The sequence below is a fragment of the Stegostoma tigrinum genome, chromosome 7 (assembly GCF_030684315.1).
Source record: "Stegostoma tigrinum isolate sSteTig4 chromosome 7, sSteTig4.hap1, whole genome shotgun sequence".
Classification (NCBI taxonomy): domain Eukaryota; kingdom Metazoa; phylum Chordata; class Chondrichthyes; order Orectolobiformes; family Stegostomatidae; genus Stegostoma; species Stegostoma tigrinum.
In genome coordinates, this window is record NC_081360.1 from 32,465,510 (window position 1) to 32,491,697 (window position 26,188).

The window sequence follows — 26,188 nt, forward strand, 5'->3', positions numbered from 1 at the left end:
TTTGGTTGTGATCTTTCAAAAGTCACTGGAGTCAGGGAAAGTCCCAGATGATTGGAAAATCGCTGTTGTAACCCCCTTGTTCAAGAAAAGATCAAGAAAAAAGATGGAAAGTATAGGCCAATTAGCCTAACCTTGGTAGTTGGTAAAATTCTAGAACCCATTGTCAAGGATGAGATTTCTAAATTCTTAGAAGTGCAGGGTCAGATTAAAACAAGTCAGCATGGATTTAGTAAGGGGATGTCATGCCTGACAAACCTGTTAGAATTCTTTGAAGAGGTAACAAGGATGTTAGACCAGGGAAACCCAGTGGATGTTATCTATCCAGACTTCCAAAAGGCCTTTGATAAGGTGCCCCACGGGAGGCTGCTGAGTAAGGTGAGGGCCCATGGTGTTCGAGGTGAGCTACTGGCATGGATTGAGGATTCGCTGTCTGACAGAAGGCTCTTTTTTGGAATGGCAACCGGTGAGAAGTGGTGTCCCTCAGGGTTCAGTTTTGGGGCTGCAGCAGTTCACTTTATATTTTAATGATCTGGATGAAGGGACTGGGGGCATTCTGGCGAAGTTTGCTGACGGTACAAAGTTAGGTGGACAGGCAGGTAGTACTGAGGAGGAGGGAAGGCTGCAGAAAGATTTAGACAGTTCAGGAGGGTGGTCCAGGAAATGGCTGATGAAATTCAACGTGAGCAAATGCACGGTTTTGCACTTTGGAAACAAGAATACAGGCATGGACTATTTTCTAAAGGGTGAGAAAATTCATAAAGCCGAAGTACAAAGGGATCTGGGAGTGCTAGTCCAGGATTCTCTAAAGGTTAACTTGCAGGTTGAGTCCATGATTAAGAAAGCGAATGTAATGTTGCCATTTATCTCAAGAAGTTGGAATATAAAAGCAGCAATGTGCTTCTGAGACTTTATAAAGCACTAGTTAGGCCCCATTTAGAATACTGTGTCCAGTTTTGGGACCCACACCTCAGGAAGGACATACTGCCACTGGAGCGTGTCCAGCAGAGATTCACACGGATGATCCCTGGAATGGTAGGCCTAATGTACGATGAACGGCTGAGGATCCTGGGATTGTATTAATTAGAGTTTAGAAGGTTGAGGGCAGATCTAGTAGAAACTTACAAGATAATGCATGGCTTAGAAAGGGTGGACGCTGGGAAGTTGTTTCCGTTAGGCTCAGAGACTAGGACCCATGGGCACAGCCTTAGAATTAGAGGGGGTCAATTCAGAACGGAAATGAGGAGACATTTCTTCAGCCAGAGAGTGGTGGGCCTGTGGAATTCATTGCCACAGAGCTCAGTGGAGGCCGGGACGTTAAATGTCTTCAAGGCAGAGATTGATAAATTTTTGATCTCACAAGAAATTAAGGGCTACAAGGAGAGTGCGGGTAAGTGGAGTTGAAACGCCCGTCAACCATGATTAAACGGCAGAGTGGACTCGATGGGCCGAATGGCCTTACTTCCACTCCTATGTCTTATGGTCTTATATACAGGAAAGGTTTCCACTCTGAAAGGCGTTATGAAGTCTCGGTTGTATTTGCTTGCATGTTGCAAAGATAAAGGTAGTCATGGAATTCTCGGGAACACAGCTCAGCTTATAGTAATGCTGAACTTAATATTTAGAAGAAACTATTCAGGGTAAAAGGCTGACGTTTTGGAGAGGAATCAAACAGCCTGGTTTCTATTGAGGGAATGGGGTTTCTGTATTGTGTCCAACTAAAACCAATAAGGAAGAACTCAGCCAATGATTCAATCTGCATCCTGGCACTTGTATAATTCAAATTCGTGGTTTAGTTTTGGAAAATTATTTACTGAGCCTGTTGCCTGTGACTCGGTCGTGGTACAGCAATTTGATTTTTTTTCCAGTTCCTTACCACGAGCTACTATTGATAGGATTTTTAAAATTGTATTTGTATGAAGGAATCAAAATAAATCTGACTTTTTTAATATTTGCGTGCTTTTAGTTTCTGGCAGCCCCAAGGGTGAGTTGATGGCAGGGGTACATGGGTTGGGTAGAGAGCATTGGGAGGTGGGGCAAAGGAGTGTGTGCCATACCATGGGTACTGTACCTACTGCCTGCCCCTACTCCCCTCCTGTCAATGCCACAGTTTACCAGCACCTGGAAAGATTTGGGACGCCTGCCCGTCCAACAATTGGGCCCATAGGGATGCTCAAGCTACCACTATTGAAACTTGATCAGTGACAGGAAAGGCTGCTGGCAAGAGTCCAAGAAGCACCTTACATTGTTTGTGGTGATGTAGGGAGGACTGCTTAACATTCCCCTACCTACCACCTTCCAATGTACTCTACCCAACCCATCACTCCTGTGTCCTCCATCTCTCTGATCTCCTTCCCTCCCCAGACCTGTTTACCTAAGCTCCCATTCGTGGGGTTTCCCAGTCAGGCCGTCCTGAAACCGTCCCCTTCCCCACCCACTGACCTCTAACCCTGGCTCCATGGCCCGTTACCTTGGGAACTGAAAACTATTCCTAAGCCAGACTTCGAATCGGACTTACTCCCATGTGTAGCAATCCATCCAAGTGAGAATAAACTGACCCTTGACTTATTCACCAGGGGAGTGAGATCCCAGCGTAGCAATAAATCCAGGCCTGTATTTATCATCTGTGCTTTGAGTTATGGGTAAGTTGCTTAGTGCCATATGCAGCTTTTATAAATATACCCAAATTTTACTTTGTTACTGCAATTAGAGTTTGGGATTTATGCTTCTTTAAAGTCATTTTTAGTCAACCTGCTCGGATATGTTATGATACTCCTGTGTGGTAGTTAGAACTTGAACCCGGATATCCTTGTCCAGAGGTAGGGGCACTACCACTTCAACACAAGGACACCAGGGAGATTTCTGGCTCTATGGTTACAACTTGGTCACTGTCCCTCCATCTCTAGCCAATCCTTTTGTTCCACTTTCCTTTCTGTATTGAATTCACCCAATCTACTTCACTGTCTTTTCTCATCATTGAGTGTTTTAATTCTCAGTCTTTAAATCTGATTTTTCATTTGGTTCAATTTAATGGGCGGTTGGGGAAAAGTCAGGCTGCCAACTTAAGGAGCAGGTTTCCAAATATCGTCATGATATGAAGACTACAAAAAACTTTTTTTTGATTCAGGTATCAGAGTATTCGTCGAACAATGACCAATGAAAGGCCGGAGGATTCTGGCCAAGCCAGTAGCATTGAAACTGGAGCAGGAGATGAAAGTCACTTTCCTCATTTTAGTACAGGTAAAATCCATTGATATATGCGCGGTTTAAAAAATAGTAATGGATGAAGAATGTGATAATGTGGAATCAAATAAAGGCTGACCATGTTTCACCAATTATTTTTTTAAAACATCAATCTTTTTAGAGCTAACAAAGGAATGGTTGTAACCCATTTACCACAATAGGGCAGGATGCGCTGAAAGAATGGCACTATATACCACATGTTGCATGGTACATTTCACTGATGCGCTATTGGTTTTGTAAAAATGCCACCTTGTTCATATTATTGCCATGAGTTTTATGAATTTGTTGCATTTGAATATGAATTGTCCTAAAAGCTGGCTTCATGTCTCTCAATTAGCAGTACCCAGTACTGATTGTAAATGATTGTCAATCAACCTAATGCCCCAGAAAGTGCACAATTAAAATTACACAGTCTTGATTTCTTAAAGTAGATAATTCTTATTGGAGATTTTATTTTTATCTTTCATCTGTCAGTCTCTCCATTTCTATCCAACCCTTCTAACCCTCTTTTCTTTCTGCAATGAATTGTATATTAAATTCACTGACTCTTTTTCACTCCCTCTTTTCTTGCCCTTAAATCTGATTCACTGGTTAAAGGGATTCAGAGTTGGTTGGTTTTATTGGTTACCAGGGCCCCAGATGCTCTGAAAAGATGTCAGTAACCGGACATGCTCAAGATAACCTGTTCTAATAAACTCCAGCCCATTGACTGAACCTTTAAATCTAATCATTTTAGTCCTGAAATCTTCAGATGCCACTATTACAGGTTAGTAGCAACAGCACACTATAGATAGGCAGTGCAGGATGATGGGAATTTCCTTCTTTGTGGATTAATAATTCCTGTTTAGTGAAATTTTCGGCATCCTTTTTGTGAATTGAGGGGTGGTCCCTCATGTCAGGTACCCGAAAGGCAATGGAAGCCCCCCCCCCCCGCCCAAACAACACCACCACAGAGCCAAAAGTTACGGTTTGAACCGGCTAGTGCTCTGATGACCACAGTGGTTTGGTTGCCTTGGAGATAAGAGGGACCTAAGTCAAGAGGCTTGTTGAGCATGTGATGAAGATCAAGCCACAAAGGCAAGGGCAACTGTATTAACAGTGAATAGATTTTCACACTCCAGTTTCCTGACATGTCCTTGCTTTTCTCTCCATTCTTGAATAGCATTTCTCTTGTCCTTCTCTTCTGTATTAAATTCCAAAAGGTGTTAAATCATTTCCCATGCTGGCTGCGGCAGGAGAGGGTTGAAGCCAACTTGGTGAGATATAACAACAGACCATAGGGTGGTAGAAATGAAGGATTTCATAAGAAAAGAGAAAACAGGTTGTGTGATGCTTGCTGGAGAAATAGAGGAAGAAACCACGTTGCAACTTGGTTATATTGGCCCCACAATAGTTTGGGAAGGTTGGCTGGTGCAGTGAGCCGGGAATGATATTTAGGAGCCAGTTGTTATCATTTTGCATCAAGTTTCCGTCAAAGCTGTGTGATGTGATCGCAGTCAACTTGCAGATTTACAGATGATGCTGTGCATGTTCTGAAGTGAATGTGTATTCTGGAGAGAGATGCAGAGGGTGTCATGAATCTGCTCAATGAGTCCGGGGGAAAGCCATGTCCGGAATGAGTATAGAATTCCTATCGTATGGAAGGAGGCCATTTGGTGCATTGGGTCTGCACTGATCCTATGAAGAGCATCCATCCAGAGCTAGGCCCCCCCACCATATCCTGTAACTGGACATCTATCTAGGCTAACCCACCTAGCCTACAAATTCCCAAACACGACAAACATCTCAGCATGAGCAATCCACCTAACCTGCACACCTTTGGTTAGGAAGTTTGGCAGATTAGCACCCAGTGGTCTGCTGGCTGGGGAAATTAGTGGGCGACAAGGATGGGTTAAGTGTGGTTCTTACTACTTTTGACACAGTATCATGTGCCTTGATGAGCTGTTGTCAGAAGGGAGCCAATCCTGGGATGACAGCAAAAGAGCAATGAGTAATTCGGAGAGAGTTTAGAATTGAATCAGTGTCTATTCTCTTATATTATCCCAGAGAAACTGTCACCATCTGCAGTTACATCGCTGTTAAACCCTCCGCTGTCCTTGTCCAAAGGCCATTTTCAACTGTGGATATTGGGTAGTAATAATTCTCCCTGTCTTAACCTGTAGTATTGAGGATACTTGTGTTTCTGCAGTTACCTTGCCAGAGAGCACCAGACTTTATGCACAAGGGAGATTGAATCTGGGATCCTTCCCGTCTGTATCGGTTCAGCCTCACACCTGCACGAGGCAGCAAAAAGTTTTAATTCAGACCAATAATTATTATTGTTCCAGCACAAATGGTGGATTGTAAGTCTCCTCTTTGACCTTATAGACTTTGTGCAATTCTGACCCAGTTCTTTCTGGGCGTGTGCCAACAGGCAAAAATACTCATTATTTGACAGTACGACTTTCAGTCTTATTTGGAGAAGTAATCTGGTCTGGGAACATTTAGCTAGTCCTGTGAATGGCATGAGGTGGTTTGACGTTCACACAACAGAGCTGGGTTTATGAAAACATAACCCTAACTAGCTGTCATAGGCATCGGAAACAAGTTTATAAAATCACAGTTTCAGAAATTGTCGGAAATGTTTGATGTCCCAGCATCAATGTTCCTCCCTTTGAAGAGTATAAAACAATTCCAAAAATCTAGCAAAAATTAAATTTGAAGCACCAAATCTTAAGGATATTATCATACCCTTGGTTAACTGAGAATGACTCATCATTTTAGATTACCATTACGTTACACTATCTTTATTGAATCATGAAAACAGAAGCCATTTTCTATTAATTCTGCCTGCATTAGCCAAAGTGCAATCAAACACAAGAGTGGTATACTTTCTTAAGTATTTGGAATATTTTACATTACCCCGTCTGTTCAATGATATTTATGGGATATTGCTGTTTAAAAAGTATAACGGTATAAAAAGGGCTGTGTAATGTGTGATCATCACCTGTTTCATTTTGGCTGCAGAGTTATGTGCAATGGAGTTGAAAAGGTTTTGACTTTCCCTTTATCACAGCAGATTTCAGAAGAGAGCCCACACTCTCTCATTCTGCCTCCCGCTCCCGGATGAATCTACTGTTGCAGTCTCCTCCTGTCAAATTCTTCACCAGTCCAGAATTCTTCACAGTGCTACATTCAAACCCTGTAAGCTGGTTGTTCTATTTTATTTGGATATGCTGATTATTTAGAGTGTCTGCATTTTGTATTGGCAAACTTTCTTTTAAGTGCACCTGCGATCTCCGCAGGGAGTTTAGTGTGGTTGGCAGGGCTAAGTGTCCATAGCATCTGTATAGATGACATGGTGTTAAGCTGTTCCTTTGTATTAATCAGAGCACCCAAACATCCAGCAAAGTGACAGATAAGGCAGAATTGCCCAGGTACTTTTGAGGAGGTGGCCTGTGGGTCTGCTATGTAGGAAAGTGTTCTGATGACCTCAACAGTTTCAGATTTTGCAAGAGACATAAGACATAACCTGATGAAAGGTCACCTCGAGCCTACCAAAAGGTATTTCAGCCAATTAGGATGACAGCAGAATGCCATTTTATGTCCTTATATGAACTTTTTTTTCGGGGGTGATTGTGTATTGGTGGAGTGCCAGGTATTTGGGTGGATGCCAGAGTGCCATCTGGCAATTTGTGCTTGTATGTACCTAGGGGGAAGGAGAAACTGTGGAAATGGCTGTTTGTAGGAAGCAGCTGGGTGAGTGACTTCAGGAGACTCAGCATTGTTCACCTCCCATTGGCATTGTTCAGTCAAAAGGGGAGTATCTCTGAGATTGAGCAGCTAACATGCAAAGAGCAAAAGGACTTTCCTGCATCTCTTTCTTTCCAGGTGCCAATTGGTTACATGTGTGGGATCTCTCAATCTATGGCACATTGTTATTCCAAATGATTATTGTCCTCCACTTTAGAAGACCCAGCCAATACATCCATAGTGCATCAATCCAAAATAATCAGTCTGAGAGACACGCAGGTTTTGGGGCCATTGTTCAATTCCTACTGGTACAAAGTATGATTAGTTGAATGCAAGTGGCCATCAAAACTCCCAGAGGTCTGCAAATGGCTTCCATGAACAGAAAAGGCTTCCATTGCATCAAGGTCCAACAGATTTGTGACCACAGGTCCTGCACATATTGTGCTGAGTATCCTGGAAACAGCCGGGCACCTTTTAAGTCAGGAATGCGTAGATATCAAAGTATTTCTGACTCTTATTTTGGGGATCTGGTGGTAAAGTGTTGGCGTCACCGGACCAGTAATCCAAACCCAGGCTAAAGTTCTGGGCACATTAGTTTGAAGCTGGTCTGGGCAGATGGCAAAACCTAATTCCAGACTTTTTATTGAATTTAAAAGCCCAATGACAACCATACCCATTCTAGATTGTTGTTTCAGAAAAAGACACATCTGATTCACTATTGTCCTTTAAGGAGGGAGAACTGTCATCCTTACCAAGTCTGGGCTGCACGTGACTCCAGACCCACAGCAATGTGATTGACTCTTAATTGCCTCTGGGCACTTTGGAATGGGCAATAAACGTTGCCCTAGCCAGCAACAGCTGTAGGCTGTGAATGAGTAAAATCTAGGTGCAGGACTCTCTTCTGTCATCAGAACTAATTAAAACACTGGTATCCCTTGCAAAACTGTGAGAGGTCATTATGCATATCAGAAGTACCCTGAGAGAGTCCTCCAATATGGAACGAAGCTGTAGACATTGTTAGTATTGTTGCAAGGTGCGGGGCAATGCTGTGATGCTGCTCGCTGTAATGTCCTCTCCTTCTCTTCCCACCTGGAGGCAACACTTTGTCCTTGTTGCTGAGCTGTGTTGGCAACCAAATAAATCAAGTGATTGTATACTTCCAGCCATGTGCCTTCAAAATCAGCTGGTTTGTAGATTTGGATGATGTACTAAGCAGGAGCACCATCCCTCGTGTTCAGCAAAGACTCCTTGTTTCCCAGCCATGAGGCTGCCCACTCTAACGACGATGCTCCTGCCTGACTGCCAATGATGAAGCTTCCAGAGCTGCTACTTCCTCAGATGTCAGGATGGTAACAGAGGCACACTGCTACCAGTCTGCATTGTTCCTTGTGCTTTGTGCAGTTTGTTTTATTTGTTCCAGCAGGGAAAACAAAATGTTAGCCATTTGATAACTATAGCGATGAGACCTGTGCTAGTGGCGGCCTGGCTGTCTAAGGACGGGAAGACTGAGTGCCTCCTGCGTGGAGACACTCTGGAACAACTTTGCTGCAGGAAACGCTAACAGATGAGTGCCTGATCACCAAGGTGGAGCTATTCCTCTTATGTGAGCTGTGGCAGCCTGATCCCATTGTCACCAGCTGGCTGGGTTCTCCCTGTCCACCTATCTCAACCTTTCCTGTTGCCATTTGTAAACCACTAAGGGAAGTAAAATGTGGTGTACCTACCTGGCTGAGACATCTTAAGGTCATTGAAGCACTTGTACCTAGATGACCCCACGCTGCAGACCTCCTTGACTTGTTCGTTCATGCTTGGTGAAATGATGCAGTCTCCTCATTGTGTTCCAAGGGAAAAGGACCTCTCTCCTTTACTGAATATCTGGAAGGAAAATCTTCAGGGAGCCATCACTGTACTGGGGCTAATCAGGATCTTTCTTCTGCCCAGCTTGTAACTTTCTTTTCCAACAAACGATCTGTGTGTCAGCTTCAGTCTGCAGTGGGGCTTTTCACAGAGGATTTTTTCACTAACAGAGCATCTTTTAGTGGCAGGCCTGCTGGGTTCAGTGGGTGCAAATAGATCAGTGGATCCTGTGGTTATATCAAGATTCATGTCAATCATGATGGAACTGATCACATAACCCTGAAATCAGTAAGAGAAGAAACACTAGTCAGAAATCAATATGTAAAGAGCAAGGTCTTGGACATTGCGGTAGAGAGCTAGATTTGAGAATATACTACGTGCCACTGTAAATAACATCTTGTTATAGTAGATAAGGAGTTGAAAAACCTTGCACAGAGAGAGGGAGCAAACTGCTTCAGGGTCAATGTATATGTGAACACTTACAGCCCCGGGCTACTCCACACTGGTATTTCAATGCGTAGGTAGCAGTAGTTCTATCTGAGCAGGGTCTTCACAGACCAGCAACTAGATACAGAGAGGACTTTCAGCCCTTTTAAATATGATAGCGATGCCTCCATGATGTAATTGTACTCTAGGGCAACCGTCTTGCCACCAGCCCACTTTCTGGGTTAAACACAGTCTTAGAAATACTAATAATATGTTTTAAAAAAACAAAGTTCCCTATTTGTTTGACACAAGTTAATCTCTGTACGTCTTGAAGTCATATTGAAGACTCTAAAAGAAGGAATGACTAAGCCCCTAATTTAGTTTGCCCCAGCAGAATCACACAGCTTTTTGAAAAAAAACCCGCAAATGGTGATAATTGGAAAGACCGCGCGGAGATGGTTGTATTTCTGAGGTTTTAATACAGTCAAATGCTGTAATCTATCATGTGATGTAAATGAGGATTCTTATAGAAATATGGAATAATAAAATGTGAGGCTGGATGAACACGGCAGGCCAAGCAGCATCTCAGGAGCACAAAAGCTGACGTTTCGGGCCTCGACCCTTCATCAGAGAGGGGGATGGGGTGAGGGTTCTGGAATAAATAGGGAGAGAGGGGGAGGCGGACCGAAGATGGAGAGAAAAGAAGATAGGTGGAGAGAGTATAGGTGGGGAGGTAGGGAGGGGATAGGTCAGTCCAGGGAAGACGGACAGGTCAAGGAGGTGGATGAGGTTAGTAGGTAGATGGGGGTGCGGCTTGGGGTGGGAGGAAGGGATGGGTGAGAGGAAGAACAGGTTAGGGAGGCAGAGACAGGTTGGACTGGTTTTGGGATGCAGTGGGTGGAGGGGAAGTGCTGGGCTGGTTGTGTGGTGCAGTGGGGGGAGGGGCGAACTGGGCTGGTTTTGGGATGCGGTTGGGGGAAGGGGAGATTTTGAAACTGGTGAAGTCCACATTGATACCATTAGGCTGCAGGGTTCCCAAGCGGAATATGAGTTGCTGTTCCTGCAACCTTCGGGTGGCATCATTGTGGCAGTGCAGGAGGCCCATGATGGACATGTCATCTAAAGAATGGGAGGGGGAGTGGAAATGGTTTGCAACTGGGAGGCGCAGTCTAAAGAAAGGGAGGGGGAGTGGAAATGGTTTGCGACTGGGAGGTGCAGTCTAAAGAATGGGAGGGGTAGTGGAAATGGTTTGCGACTGGGAGGTGCCTCCTGCAGTGCCACCCGAAGGTTGCAGGAACAGCAACTCATATTCCGCCTGGGAACCCTGCAGCCTAATGGTATCGATGTGGACTTCACCAGTTTCAAAATCTCCCCTTCCCCCACGGCATCCCTAAACCAGCCCAGTTCGTCCCCTCCCCCCACTGCACCACACAACCAGCCCAGCTCTTCCCCTCCACCCACTGCATCCCAAAACCAGTCCAACCTGTCTCTGCCTCCCTAACCTGTTCTTTCTCTCACCCATCCCTTCCTCTCACCCCAAGCCGCACCCCCATCTACCTACTAACCTCATCCCACCTCCTTGACCTGTCCGTCTTCCCTGGACTGACCTATCCCCTCCCTACCTCCCCACCTATACTCTCTCCACCTACCTTCTTTTCTCTCCATCTTTGGTCCGCCTCCCCCTCTCTCCCTATTTATTCCAGTTCCCTCACCCCATCCCCCTCTCTGATGAAGGGCCTAGGCCCGAAACGTCAGCTTTTGTGCTCCTGAGATGCTGCTGGGCCTGCTGTGTTCATCCAGCCTCACATTTTATATCTTGGATTCTCCAGCATCTGCAGTTTCCATTATCTGTTATAGAAATATGAAGTGGTTTTTAAAGACAATGAATCATGTAGCCATTTAATGAATATAATAAATACTAATGGTGTTCAGAGAAAATTGAACAGCGAAAGTAAAGAATAGCTGATGGGCTGTGTGGATCAATGCAAAATAATGCACGTTAGTTTATTGAAAGTAAAATTGTTACGACAATGGATCAGAACCTGAAATATTTGTAGACATTTTTTACTTTTGATTCTAAAATATATTGTTTCTCAAAGGAAGACTGCTGCAGAGAAAAAGATGATGGAATTAAATTCACTGCTTGCCTGGCAAATCATTATGTGATACCATTAAAATGTGGCATGTGTAAATTGTCAGGGAACCATCAAACAGGAAGATGCTTGCTAAGAACAGATAAAAATGGGGTGCTGGTGACTGTATATCCTCTCTCTGTAGAAAGCTGTCTCTTGCTGGTATGTCTGTTTTACCTGAGATAGTAAGAACTGCAGATGCTGGAGAATCTGCAGCATCAAGGTGTAGATAATAAGGTTTAGAGCTGGATGAACACAGCAAACCGAGCAGGAAGGCTGACGTTTCGGGCCTAGACCCTTCTTCAGAGACAAGAAAGGCCTAGGCCCGAAACGTCAGCCTTCCTGCTCCTCTGATGCTGCTTGGCCTGCTGTGTTCATCCAGCTCTACACCTTGTCATCTCCCTTTTACCTGCCAGCAATACACAAGGACAGGGATTAAAAAGCCAGTTTCATGCTGCTGCAGTAGACTAGTGGGATTGAATGCTATCCTGTCTACCACCCTATGTTGTGGCATTAGTAAACCGTGAAGGTCACAAGTGAAGAACTGTCTCCTACTCGCCTTGCGTTGAAAGTAAAGACCCTCACTAAATGTCATTGCTGCAAACAAGGCCGAAAGAAAACAGGGCAGCACAGGACTCTTCCCCTTCGCCCATCTCTCTGTCTCTATCTCTATCTCACTCTCTGTTTGTCTCCCTGTCTCTCTGCGCCTCGGTCTCTCTGCGCCTCGGTCTCTCTGCGCCTCGGTCTCTCTGCGCCTCGGTCTCTCTGCGCCTCGGTCTCTCTGCGCCTCGGTCTCTCTGCGTCTCGGTCTCTCTGCGTCTCGGTCTCTCTGCGTCTCGGTCTCAGTCTCTTTTCTCTCTTCTCTCCCTTTTCTGTCTCTTCTCTCTCCTCCCTCGTCTCTCTCTTGCCCCCCCCAACTTTCCCCTCTCTCTTTCTTCTCTCTCTTTCCCCTCTCTCTCTCTTCTCTCTCTCACTTCCCCCCCTCCCTCTCACCCTGAAATTCAATCCGATTTGAAAAACACTTTAACTACAAAATCATAGCCAATCTTGATTTCTGCCTTTTAAAAATGTGAATTTAACTGGGTGCAATTCATTGGTAAGGCATTATTTGTGGTATCCTGCAAATCCTGCCTTCAAATGTATTAATATGTTACTAAGAGTTCAGATAAAAGCAACAGGAATGCTAGATCAGAAGATGTACAAATACTTGAACTTATTTTCATTGCAGCAAAGAAATTTGAAAGATCATGAATTTTTCTTTATTAATTCATGGGTTTTGCTGATTTGGCCAACATTTTTTGCCCATCTGTGTGGGTCTGGAGTTAAATGTAGACCAGAACAGGTACAGGTGGCAGTTTCCTTCCCTGAATGACATTAGTGAGCCACCTAATGAGTTTTCCCTGACAATTGATTCATGGTCATCATTAGACTCTTCAATTCAATTTTTAAAAATTGGAATTAAATTCCACCATCTGCAGCAGGATTCGAACCTGGGTTCCCAGAACATTACTTGGACCTCTGGACTAACAGTCCGGCAAAAATACTACTATACCATCCCCTATGTTGTGAATGTTAGATATTGGGAAAGATTACTTAACTTGGTTCAATCACAAAATAAAGGTTTGGAATGACAAGGTGAGCTAAATCTATTGATTTATTCTTTCTAGGGTAATATCAACTTTGTTTGGACTCACATTAAAGTAGTTTATGCTCTGTTGGTCAGCTCCTTTTAAATAGGAGCTGGGAGAATGATTGGGTATGACCATTTTTGAAGGATATCAGTTAAATACAGGCATAGATGATCAAATTTTATGGAATATTATATTTCCAATTCTACAAGGACTACAGGATTTGTGTGGTGTGATTAAATGAAAGATCAAAAGTATTTTAAAAATATTTAATTGAGTATTATTTTTGCAACATTACTGTCCATAGGTAATAAACTGACTTTGTTTTGGAGATGGTAATTTTTTTCATTGTGGTGATCACTGTTGTCAATTTTGAATTGGTTTTTGACAGTGTGCCTATCGAATGTTTACAAGCAATACGTGCTTGAAACACATGATCACCAAAGTGAGGCGGGATGCCCACAACTTTGAGCGCTATCAGCATAATCGAGATCTGGTTTTATTCCTGAACTTATTTGCGAATAAACAGCTGGAACTCCCAAGAGGCTGGGAAATGAAGCATGACCATCAGGGAAAGGTAAGTTGGACCTCCAGCATGGAAGATAAAGTCTGACTCAACACATGCACACTAACAGTAATGATCAAGCTGTAACTTTTTAACAACATGCATTTTAGAATTAAGCCTGATTTAAAAAAAAAATTTTTTTTTAAATCCTCCACCCGCTTATCGATAAATGATGTCATTTTGGAGTCGAAGTATAAAAAATGTGCAAGATATTCGTTGATCATATTCTTCAGAAAAAAATGCAACATGATCCTATGTTACAACAATGAGCATACTTCAGAAATATTTCATTGGCTGTAAAGTGCTGTTTGTAAAAAGAACTTTATGAATACAAGACTTTCCTTTTTTCTCATAAATGATTTAAATATATTTGTATTGAGTTTTCAGAAATTAGAAGTTTTGCTCTTAAGTTTATTAATTTGGTAAGAAAACTGAGAACACCATGCTTTCGAATCCTCTCAGTCATCAAAAGTTTATCCTCTCTCCCCCCCCCCCCCCCCCCCCCCCCCCCGCGCCCCCCCAAAAATTTGCTCAAGCCAGATCCTTTCGTTTCTACGGTGGTCCAAACACAAAGTGCTTAAAACAAACACAGGATCACTGGATTTGAAATGTTAACTGTGTCTCCTTTTCTACAGATGCTGCTTGATCTTCTGAGTTTCTCCAGCACATTGCTTTTGCTGCATATTTCCAGCATCCGCAGTTCTTTTGTTTTTACTTAAGTGCTTAAAAGCCTGAACCTATTGTACTGAAACTGGTTCTTATGAATCAAATTAACCTACATTATAAATAATATTCTCAAAAACCACTTAGTCTAAACTAATGACTGAGTACCAAGCTGCTCTCTGGCAGTAGTTACTCTGTTCAACAATCCAAGATCTACACAAAATGAAATGTGAAATGAACTCTAACTAGATTTTACGATCTGAATGTTTACTTTGTGAGTTGTCATCTATCTTAAACTAAATTAAAACAGTCTGTCAAGTTCTAGTACAATGTAGTTAAATGATGAACCTTTAGATTGTACCTTGAAATTCATTATTTTGATGAGGATATATTAAGAAGTGACAAACTGTAATTGAGACTTCAGATAAAACTCATTAAACTTTAATTCATTTCAATACCATTGTTAAAGCTTCCTTATAGCTCTTCATACATACTGTAAATCATTTTAATCATGTTTATTTCTTACCTCAAGAGATCTCCTTTTGGATATGAGGAAGGGTCATGCGTTTGGCTTAATTTTGATGAATTTGGAGTATGCTCCTACTATTGCTGACAAAGTTAGCTGTTGAAAGTCTACTGCATGTTAAGGGATATCAAAGATTACCCAATTAAATTTTGAAAATGCAGCTTTACTAACTTCTTCTAATTTCCAGCCATATGATTGAATGTGACATTTAAAATTAAAACTAAAACCTTTTTGTACAGAAGTGTACACAAGTTGAAGCACCTTTTTATAATCTGTTGTTGATTTATTTTATCTCTTTTTCCAGCCCTTTTTTGTTGATCACAATTCCCGTAGCACCACTTTCATAGATCCACGGCTTCCTCTTCAGACTGCAAGACCCTCAATCGCATTAGTTCATCGACAGCACTTGCAAAGACAACGCAGCCACAGTGCCGGTGAGGTAAGTACCAGTATCCATGGTATCGCCTTTCACAATAGGCAAAAATGGCCTTATGGTTAAGGCAATTGACACCATTGCTGGAATTGTATTTTTTATACTTGAATGTTATTTGAATGATCTGAATTACATAAGAAGATGCAAGGTGATGAATAATGGGGAAGAATTTAGCTGAGACAAGAGGCACCTAAGTTTATTTTAATAGATTTAAATTATTCATACATTCATATAGAAGAAATCATCTTTCACTTAGGACTAAAAGTCTGTGATTGTTTCTGAACTAAATGAAACATTGTATTAGGGCAGTTGCTTGGCATATTGGTGCCAAATTGAGCTGATCACAAATTTTGTGACAAGACACAGGCTCAAGACACACAATCGTGAAATCAGATACCAATCTGTCCCCTAACACTGGGAAAGATACTTCATGAAGAGAAAGACTCCCCATTAAAAGAAAGGTTAATAGAAGTGGAATTACTCTGGGCCTATCATGGTCATCTCCTTTTGGATGATAGCCAGAAATAGGTTTCCCACTCTCTGTTAGAATTTGTGTAGTACAAGATAATCAAGAAAAGAAAGAGTGGAGGAGAAACTGTAAAATACTTTGCATTGAACCTATGAAAATGGAAAGTGTGCAATCAGGGCATTATAACATATTTAGCTAATTGTGAAAATGGCAGTTAAAATTTCTGCTGTGCATGTTGTTCCTCAAACACTAAAAAACTTTATTTCTATTAGGTGGCAGATGACTCTCGTCATGCAGGCCCTCCAGTTATTCCCAGACCATCTAGCACATTTGGCACCATCAGTCGAAACCACAATCAAGACTTGGTGCCAGTGGGTATGTTAACTTTTCTGTTTATATGGACTAAAGTTGTACGTCTAATGGGTTCAAGTACTACAGGAATGAACTTGAACTCAGCCTCAAGTATCTGAGCAATAAACATAATCCAAATGTTTCTAAATAGCTTATTATAGTACATGTTAAAATGTGAAATGTAAAATTTTATTAATTTGGTTTAAACATATTTGACACAAATACGTGCTGTTGCGTTCTAGCTTTATAACTCTTTTGAAAGCAGTCTCTAATTGGCTTCCTTGTTAGTGAGCAAATACTTGAGGCAGTAATATATAGTTTTCTCCTATGGAGACAATTATAGGTTAGCATATGTTTTCATTGTATTTATATTTTTCTCAGGAAATTCTGCAGTTCCTCACAGCAGCTGCTGCTTCCCACCACGGGGTGGCAGCAAAATGCCAATGAGGGTTACAGCGGTGAGAGATAATGGGAACTGCAGATGCTGGAGATTCCAAGATAATAAAATGTGAGGCTGGATGAACACAGCAGGCCAAGCAGCATCTCAGGAGCACAAAAGCTGACGTTTCGGGCCTAGACTCTTCATCAGAGCTGTATGATGAAGGGTCTAGGCCCGAAACGTCAGCTTTTGTGCTCCTGAGATGCTGCTTGGCCTGCTGTGTTCATCCAGCCTCACATTTTATTATCAGGGTTACAGTGGTGTCTTGATAAGAACTAGGGTCTAAGCAGTATAAAACTGAATTCTGAGATTCATTGAACAACCTCAGTCTTGGCCACAATTATTTGCCACTTTACACAAGATATGTAATTTTATTAAAACAGTTCAATGAGTTCCTTTAAAGCTTCTGTACAATTGAAACAGATATTTTTCCTATTGTTTGTCAGCTAATAATTCATTTGTATGAAGTTGATAATGTAGATTTATTTCAATTACTTACTGTCTCATTAAGAAATTGGAAAATTTCTCCTGATTAAATTGAGTGGAGTCCGAAGAGCATAATAAATATTAGGGGCAAGCCATTTGGTCCTTCATGTCTACACTTCCATTCAATATAACCATGTGACATTAACTCCACTTTCTTGCCTGCTTCCTATACCCCTTGACACTCTTGTGCATCAAAATGCCAGGTCAGCCTTGAATATATTCAATGAACTACCCTCCACCACTCTCTGGGTGGAGAATTCCAAATATCAGTGATCCTCAGAGAAGAAATTCCTCCACACTTCTGTCTCAAATGGGAGACAACTTCTTCTGAAAATCTGTCCCCTAGATCTCAACTTCTCTTTAAAGCGAGAGCTCCTTTCAACCTCTAACCTTTCAAGCCTCCTAAAAATCTTCTATGTTTCAATAAGATTACCTCTCATTCTTCTAAATTCCATTGAGCACAGACCCAACCTGCTCAACCTTTCCTCAAAAGGCATCTTCCAGGAATCAACCCAGTGAACGCACCCTGAACTGCCTCCAATGCATGTATTTCTACCCTTAAATAAGAAGATCAAAACTGTATACTTTCGAAGTGATCTAACCTATACTCTGTACAGTCGGAGAAAGACCTCCTTACGGTTATATCCCATCGCTTTTCCAGTAAAGGATAACATTCACTTTGTCATCTGAATTACTTGCTGTACCTGGAAGCTGTCATTTTGTAATTAAAATATAAGATTACTGAATTCCCTTTGAACGCAATGAAGCATTCTATAGTTTCTCAATTTAAATAATAGCTTGCTTTTATATTCTCCCTATCAAAATGGGGTAACCTCGTGTTTTCCCTGATTATACTTGATGCACCATTGTTGCCCACTCAGAAATTTCGTACCGTTCTCACAACTTGCTTTCCCAACAATCTTGCCTTGCCATTAAATTTCGCTACATTATACTGCGTCTCATTGTCAAGGTCTGGAATAGAGATTGGCAGTTGTTGAGACTGCCACCTTTGAAGATAATCCATTCATCCTGACTACCAGTTTGTTAGTCAATCCTCTACTATTGATACTGTAATAGCCCCCAACGTTAGGACCCCCTTCCTTGTATAGTGATCTTTGATATCAGGGTTATTCAGTGGTTTTTGCATACAGGGAAACATTCAACTTTTCTTTCACTCAGGGGGCCACTAAAGAAATTTCAAAAAGACAAAGTTTGCCAGGACAATCAATGTGAAGTTTAGAAAAAAAAACAAAGCACTAAATTGGCAATTTGAGTAGTAAAATTGTTTATTTAAAAATTGCAAAGCAATGGAGTTAATCAATAAAACGCTTCATCCATTTTTACAGAGCCTCCAGTTCCCCCTGAAGAAAGGGGGCATGGGCCAGTTTTGAGCTGAGTTGGGGGGGTTTAACTAACACAAAACTTGGTTTGTCTTTGGTGGTTTGCATTCAGAGCTGGCCCTCACTTGAATTCACTTGATAGCATCCTCTCCTACAACACAGTGTAGAGCTGGAGGAACAGAGCAGCCCACGCAGCATCGGAGGAGCAGAAAAGTTGGTGTTTCGGATCGGGACCCTTCTTCAGAACTGGAGGGTGGTGGAAGGGAGTTGGGGAAATAAGTAGAGAGAGGAGGGGTCAGACTGGGGAAGGTAGGTGGGATGGTGATAGGTGTGTGCTGGTAGGGAGTGTTGGAGAGTGGCCAGGTAGGCAGGAGAGAAAAAGGACAGGTTGTGTCAGGTCAAGAGGCGGGGAAAAGAGGGAGGGTTGGACGTAGGATGAGGCCAGGGTGGGGGGTCAGTAGATTTTAAAACTGGTGAAATTCATGTTTAGGCCATCGGGCTGTAGGTTCCCGAGGGGGAGTATGAGGTCCTGCTCCTCTCGTTTCTGGGTGGTGTCATTGTGACACTAGTGGGGGGGGGGGGTGCTGCGGGGATGTGGAGTTAAAATTGTTCGCAACTGGAAGGTGTTGTCGTTTGTCATGTACAGAACACAGGTGCTCTACAAAACGGTCTCGAGTCTCCACTTGGTGTCCCCAATGTACAGGAGGCCACATCAGGAGCAGTGGATACAGTAGACCAAGTTGACCGATGTGCAGGTGAAAGCCTATCTGATGTAGAAGGTTTGTTTTGTGCCTCGAATGGAGGTGAGGGCTGAAGTGTTGGCAAGTGTAGCACTTCCTACAGTTGTAGGGAAAGATGCCAGAATCTGTTGATGACAAACAACAACACCTTCTGATCGTGAACCATTTTAACTCCCCCCTCCTATTCCCTGGGTGACGTGTCCATCCTGGTGTCACCATCCTCCTCCAGTGTCACAATGATAGTAGGAACTGCAGATGCTGGAGAATCTGAGACAACAAGGTCTGGAGCTGGATGAACACAGCAGGCCAAGCAGCATCAGAGGAGCAGGAAGGCTGACGTTTTGGGCCTAGACCCTTCAGAAATAGGGGAGGGAAAGGGGGTTCTAAAATAAGTAGGGAGCGAGGGGGAGGCGGATAGAAGATGGATAGAGGAGAAGATAGGTGGAGAGGAGACAGACTGGTCAAAGAGGTGGGAATGGAGCCAGTAAAGGTGAGTGTAGGTGGGGAGTTAGGTCAGTACATGAAGGAGGGACAGGTTAAGGGGGCGGGATGACGTTAGTAGGTAGGAGATGGGGGTGCGGCTTGAGGTGGGAAGAGGGGATAGGTGGGAGGAAGGACAGATTAGGGAGGCGGGGACGAGCTGGGCTGGTTTTGGGTTGCGGTAGGGGAGGGAAGATTCTGAAGGTTGTGAAGTCCACATTGATATCTTTTCAGCTGCAGGGTTCCCAAGCGGAATATGAGTTGCTGTTCCTGCAACCGTTGGGTGGCATCGTTGTGGCACTGCAGGATGCCCAGGATGGACATGTCATCTGAGGAATGGTAGGTGCTACGCTTGGTTTGCACTAAACAACAGCACCTTCCAGTCGCTAACCATTTCAACTCCCCCTCCCATTCCGCAGATGACATGCCCATCCTGGGCCTCCTGCAGTGCCACAATGATGCCACCTGAAGGTTACAGGAACAGCAACTCATCTTCTGCTTGGGAACCCTGCAGCCCAAAAGGTATCAATGTGGATTTCACAAGCTTCAAGATCTTCCCTCCTCCTACCGCATCCCAAAACCAGCCCAGCTCGTCCCCGACTTCCTAACCTGTACTTCCTCCCATCTCAAGCCCCACCCCCATCTCCTACCTACTAACCTCATCCCACCCTCTTAACCTGTCCATCCTTCCTGAACTGTCCTATCTCCTCCCTAACTCCCCACCTACACTCACCTTTCACTGGCTCCATCCCCTCCTCTTTGACCTGTCTGTCTCCTCTCCACCTATCTTCTCCTCTATCCATTTCTTCGTCAGCCTCCCCCCTCTCCCTATTTATTTCAGAACCCCCTTCCCCCTCCCCCATTTCTGAAGAAGGGTCCAGACTTGAAACATCAGCCTTCCTGCTCCTCTGAAGCTGGTTGGCCTGCTGTGTTCATCCAGCTCTACACCTTGTTATCTCAGTGTCACAATGACGTCACCTGCAAACTGGAGGAGCAGCACCTCACGTTTCACCTCAGGAGTCTACAGCCCGTTGGCCTAGACATTGATTTCACCAGTTTTAAAATCTCCCCAACCCCTCCCCACTTCTGAAGAAGGGCCCTGATCCAAAACATCAACATTCCTGCTCCTCGGATGCTGCCTGGCCTGCTGTGTTCCTCCAGCTCCAAACTGAGTTATCTCTGACTCCAATGTCTGCAGCTCTTGCTAACTCTGAGCATCCCTTCCTATCCTGCTTTGTGCAGCCAAAACTACATGCTCCACTATTAACTCACATTCGTCCACACACCCACCCATTCACTTGAGAACTGAAAAAAAGTCTCAATTTGGACTCAAGACATTAAATATGTTTCTCTTTTAACAAATTCTTTAGGGGTTAAAACAAAGTAGCATTTATTTTGTGTTCAAAGCTGCGGGGAACGGTCCACAACAGACATTCAATTACACATCTATCCAAGGAATAAAGGAAAGAATAAGTGCAAATTAGTTAAAAGTCGAAGATATTAGCACTAGTTTGTATACTTAAACTAGTACTGTCCAGTGGAAAGTATTTCAATTGCAGGTGACAGCAACTTTTCACAAGCACTCGGATGCAGTCAATTGCAGGTGACAGTGAGCATTTGTTAACTGGGAATTGGTACACTTCTTCTTCAAAGGTGAAATACAGGAGTTAAATTCATGAAAGAAGGCTTTTGCGAGAAACTGAAAGTAGAGACTGGTGTTAGCTAAGCCTGATGGTTCTTATGATGTAACAAAGTGTAGAGCTGGATGAACACAGCAGGCCAAGCAGCATCAGGAGAGCAGGAAGGCTGATGTTTCTGGCCTCGACCCTTCTTTGGAAATGGTTCTTACGATGTCTTCTGTTCGGGTGTAACATGTAGACTAGACTGACTAAAGGAGTCAAAGCTGTATAACTAAATTTGTTCGAAACTTACCAGTTTCAGTTCCGTGACTGGGGTTTTGGGTTTTTTTTCTGATATTCAGCTGACCAGGTGTATTTGCTTTCCCCTCCCAAATGAAAACCATTGTGTTTTGCAGCAGGTAACTTAGGTAATCATTGGCATCACATCAAGTGTAAGAGCTTTCAAATAGTCATTTAGTTACAGAGAACCGGAATATTGCGCACAAAAGCTGCATTTTGGCATAAATTTCCATATTGCATTCATCAAGACAATTCACAAGAATGCCAATTTACGGGGAAAACAACACAAGAGGAGTATGCTGATTGATTGACAAATGGATTCTGGTTGATAGAGAGACATTGCCATGAAGAATTAAAAATTAATAATTGCAAGTCAGCTACCAGGCTTTGTTTAAATTTATAAACCAGGCAAGTTGACTGATTAGTCAGGGCATTGTCCTGAGAAATGGACCAGTGATTGTTCACGTCTGTTTCAAGAACCTTGAACCTGTTGAACAAGTCCAAAAGTTAACAAGCTTCCAGCGTTACCTTCTGGATGCTCAACTTTTCCTCATCCCTCTCCTTTCTCCCTGCCCTTGCCCACAAGCCAAGTCTGAAGTCCTTGATTTAAGGAGTCTAATTGTCTTTTGGAACAAAGAGTCCAGGTAATTTTCTCTCCCGCTGATGCCTTCCAGTGCCTTTCTAGACACCTGCTCATGACTCTGAGCTGAATTTCTTGAGCTGAACATACTTACTGCATATATTTGCTGTGGATTGTATTGATGTTCACTATCGCTCATTCTGCAGTTGAAATACATCCTGTGCTGTTCTATATCTTTTGTGTTGTATTTAACAAACTAGGTTTTCAAATTCTGAAAGGTTGCACAATGATTATTTGCTGATATAATATGTTATAAACTTAATACAGTACTCATATTTCCCTAATTCCAGTCCTGGTTCAGCAAAAGCAAAGTAAAATTTGGCAACCAGTCACCTTACTTGCTCACCAGATTAATGTTTCAGCTCTCAGGTCTCGGTGCCTTTTGCTTCCACTTTCAGATTTTTTTTTTCTTTATTCATTCAGGGGATGAGGGCATAGCTGGCTAGGCAGCATTTATTGCCCATCCCTAATTGCCCAGAGGGCAGTTAAGAGTTAATCACATTGCTGTGGGTCTGAAGTCACATGTCGGCCAGACCAGGTAAGGATGGCAGTTTCCTTCCCTAAAGGACATTAGTGAACCAGATGGGTTTTTCCAGCAATCTACAATGGATTCATGATCATCCTTAGACTGATGTTTATTGAGTACAAATTCTACCATCTGCCGTGGTGGGATTCAAATCTGGGTCCCCAGAGCGTTATCTGGGTCTCTGGATTAACAGTCCAGCGATAATACAACTAGGCCATCACCTCCCCTGTAGGATTGAGTTATTTTTCTTCATGTTGACTTGATTAAGAAAGTTAGAATTTAAATTATATTCTGCTTAATTATGATTAGTTGGCAATGGCCAACTGCTAGGGTTTATAATAAGGTCATAGATCTATGGTTTTATCATTGCTTTTATACCTCAGGCTAACTTAAATCTAAGCTAACAAATTTGAAAATTCTGAGATGAAAGGCTATTGCTCAAAGACACAGATATATTTCAAATTTTTGTAAAGTAATGTCTATAAAAGGCCTATGTATATTAGTTTGCATGGTTACTTTGAGCTTGAATTTGTTCTAGGCACCAATGTCGAGTCTGCTCATGCATTAACAGACTTTAAAGTGAAACATCTTAATAGACATTGAGGTTTTTCAGAATATTCAGATGTATCAGTTCAGATATTGGGATGACAGTGAATCACCAAACATGACGCTACATGCTGTTAGAAGATGTACAAATGGTTTTATTCATGACACATTATTATGGCAAGGCAAGGCAGAGATACCGTGAGCACGGAGATAGGTGCTAAGTGAGTGAGCACAAAGAGAGCAAGCAAGCATCCCAGAGATGAAGCCTAAGTGCAGTCTGTGTGTTGGGTGTCTGGGCACAAAGTGTCCATGCTGCAGCCTTTAGCTGCTAGTTCCCAGTGCACCCTGCAGTGCAAGTCTGTGCTTCCAGAGCACACTGCTAATGCATCAGAGAAGTGCCATGCTATTTGTGATGAGTTGGTAGATGATGGATGCCAGTGTCCACGGAGGAGGGGTATATGCGGTGCGTACCTGTGGATCATGGCCTGAGCTGTAGCTTGGTCTTGCACATCACGGAGATCATTCAGACTGTGCAGCAAGCTGAGTCTGCTAGATATGTATTCTGGTTTACTTGTGAAGTTTTCCTGGTGTCAAATTTATTTGCTTCATTTGGTCAAATAGGAGGCTGAATATCAGTGAATTAGGGTGTTAGCAAGGCACTTAATAACCATTAACAACAAAAACAGAAGTTGCTGGAAAAGCTCAGCAGGTCTGTCAGCATCTGTGAAGAGAAATCAGAGTTAAGATTTTGGGTCTGGTGACCCTTCTTCAGAAGCATTGTTAAATCTAATTCTCAGCAATCAGCATCTCATTGCTGCCTGATGAGCATTTCACCATGCTGCTTATGAACAGCATTAAAGATGGTGCGAGTTGCTCCAGGTATTGAGATGGGTCTTGCTGCATTTGTCATCAAATCCTGCACACATTACTCAAACCCCAATAAAATTTTGCTACACGTTACTTTATTCTCAAATGATTATAAGCAGCTTTCAGAATATTCCTGGCTTTTCAGTTTCCTGATTTCTATGTATCCACAAAATCTAAGAAGCAGTGTCTTTCAAAACCAAAATAAAAATGAAGATTATATTGCAAATTGTGGTTTGTAGGTGATGTCTCCAAGTACCTGTAAACCAAAAAAGTACTTTCGGTTGTTTTCAGCATTTGCTTATACTTTTGGTATTTTTGATGAGTAGTGAATAAATAAGCCTATGTGAGGTTATGCACTTTGGCAGGAATAATAGAAGGGCTGAATATTATTTAAATGGGAAAAGCCTTCAGACAGTTGCATCACATAGATATTTGGGGGTCCTCATGCATGAATCACTAAATGTAAGCATTCGAGTACAGGTGATAGGGAAGGCAAATGGAATGTTGGCCTCTATTCAAAGACTGTGCTTGCTGACACTGAGGATCATGTACGGTATACTCCAGGGAAATGATTGCACATGCATTCCTGAATGAGATCCTTGAAAAGTGTGTGCATGCAAGTTGTTATAACCAGGCTGGCTGCCACTGCTGTCTCTCAAATTCTGTCATAACACGCTCTCGCACATACATGAATATACATGCATGTACATCCATTGTCACATGCACATTTGCGCACACTGCCTGAGGCTTACACATGCTTGTCGATCAGGGCACTGAGAGTCTAAATACGCTTCCTTATTTAAAATGGAATGGAGTATAAAAATAGGGAGTCTTGCCAAAGCTGTACAAGGCACTAGTTAGACCACAGCTGGAATACTGTGAATGGTTTTTGGGCTTTTGTCTTGGGAAAAGCAGTTTGGAGGCAAACTGGAGAAGGTTCACCAGGTTAATTCCAGATATGGAGGGACTTTCTTATGAGGAGGGTTTGAGTAGGTTGGGATTACACTAATTAGATTTTGAAGCATTCAAGAAAAAAACATGTAAGATTCTTAGAGGCTAAGGCAGGATAGATGACGAGAGTTGATTCCCCTTGTGGGGACAGTCTAGGGACTAGAGGGCATAATCTCAGAATATGTGGTCATGCATTTAAGACAGAAATTAGGAGTATTTTCTTCCTCTTGGCAGTTAGATTATAAGACCGTAAGATATCGGAGCAGAATTAAGCTATTCGGCCCATTGATTCTGTTCTGCCATTCAATCATAGCTGATATGTTTCTCAACCCCATTCTCCTGTCTTCTCCCTGTTACCCTTGATCCCCTTACTAATCAAGAACCTATGTATCTCTGTCTTAAATACACTCAATGACTTGGCCTCCACAGCCCTCTGCAGCAATGAATTCCACAGATTACCCACCCTCTGGCTGAAGAAATTCCTTCTCATCTCACTTCTAAAGGGTCGTACCTACACTCTGAGGCTGTCGAGTCCTAGCCTCTCCAACTAGTGGAAACATCCTGTCCACATCCACTCTACCCAGGCCTCACAGTATACTGTAAGTTTCAATCAGGTTAGTGAATTTGTGGACTTCTTCAGACAAGTGTCGAGGCTGGGTTGTTAAGTATATTCAAGGCTGCGATGCTGTAAGAGAATCAATGATTATGGGGATAATGCTGGAAAGTGGGGTTATTATCAGACCAGCCACGATCTCATCAAATGGCAGAGCACACTTAATGGCACAATGGCCTGCTTCTGCTCCAATGTCTTATAGCCTAGCAAATCCAAATGCTAATCCTTGTAATGAAATAGGAAATATTGGCTTCAGTAATTGCATACTGGAGCAGTTTGCTCCATAATCTTCACAGTTATAATGTTTTTGCAGGTACTTTAAAAATATGACAAAATCTCTTTCATTATGTCTTTGTTCTCTGAAACTAGTTATAAAATATTTGGGTTAAGTGACGCCAATTTGTTGCTGATTGATTTGTTTTTGGATGATACAGAATATGACTAATTCATTAACATCTTTAATGCACACTGTCAGACACATGAATTTGTTTGGCAATCTGCACTGAGAACTCGTTTATTGTTATATGTAACGCAGAATAGTAGGAAAGGAGTTTGTATCTTCATTCTAATATGGTGCATCTTAGGTATTGACCAGGACATCAAAGGAAGCATTTCCTTT

The 26,188-nt window shown here is 42.6% G+C and overlaps 1 protein-coding gene across 7 annotated transcripts in view; it reads left to right on the forward strand.

Moving 5' to 3' along the window:
- hecw2b (HECT, C2 and WW domain containing E3 ubiquitin protein ligase 2b) overlaps positions 1–26,188 on the forward strand; it is a 297,098-nt gene that overhangs the window by 187,740 nt on the left and 83,170 nt on the right. For 6 of the 7 annotated variants that reach the window (XR_009445933.1, XM_059647154.1, XM_048533661.2 and 3 more), the window contains 5 exons: positions 3,125–3,237; positions 6,296–6,423; positions 13,407–13,592; positions 15,074–15,208; positions 15,944–16,046. Coding sequence is in view for 6 of the 7 variants with exons in the window: in XM_059647154.1 (XP_059503137.1) it covers positions 3,125–3,237; positions 6,296–6,423; positions 13,407–13,592; positions 15,074–15,208; positions 15,944–16,046 (665 nt within the window). In the remaining variant the exon portion in view is untranslated. The remainder of the gene's footprint in view (positions 1–3,124; positions 3,238–6,295; positions 6,424–13,406; positions 13,593–15,073; positions 15,209–15,943; positions 16,047–26,188) is intronic. The other variant, XM_048533665.2, reaches the window with a different exon arrangement.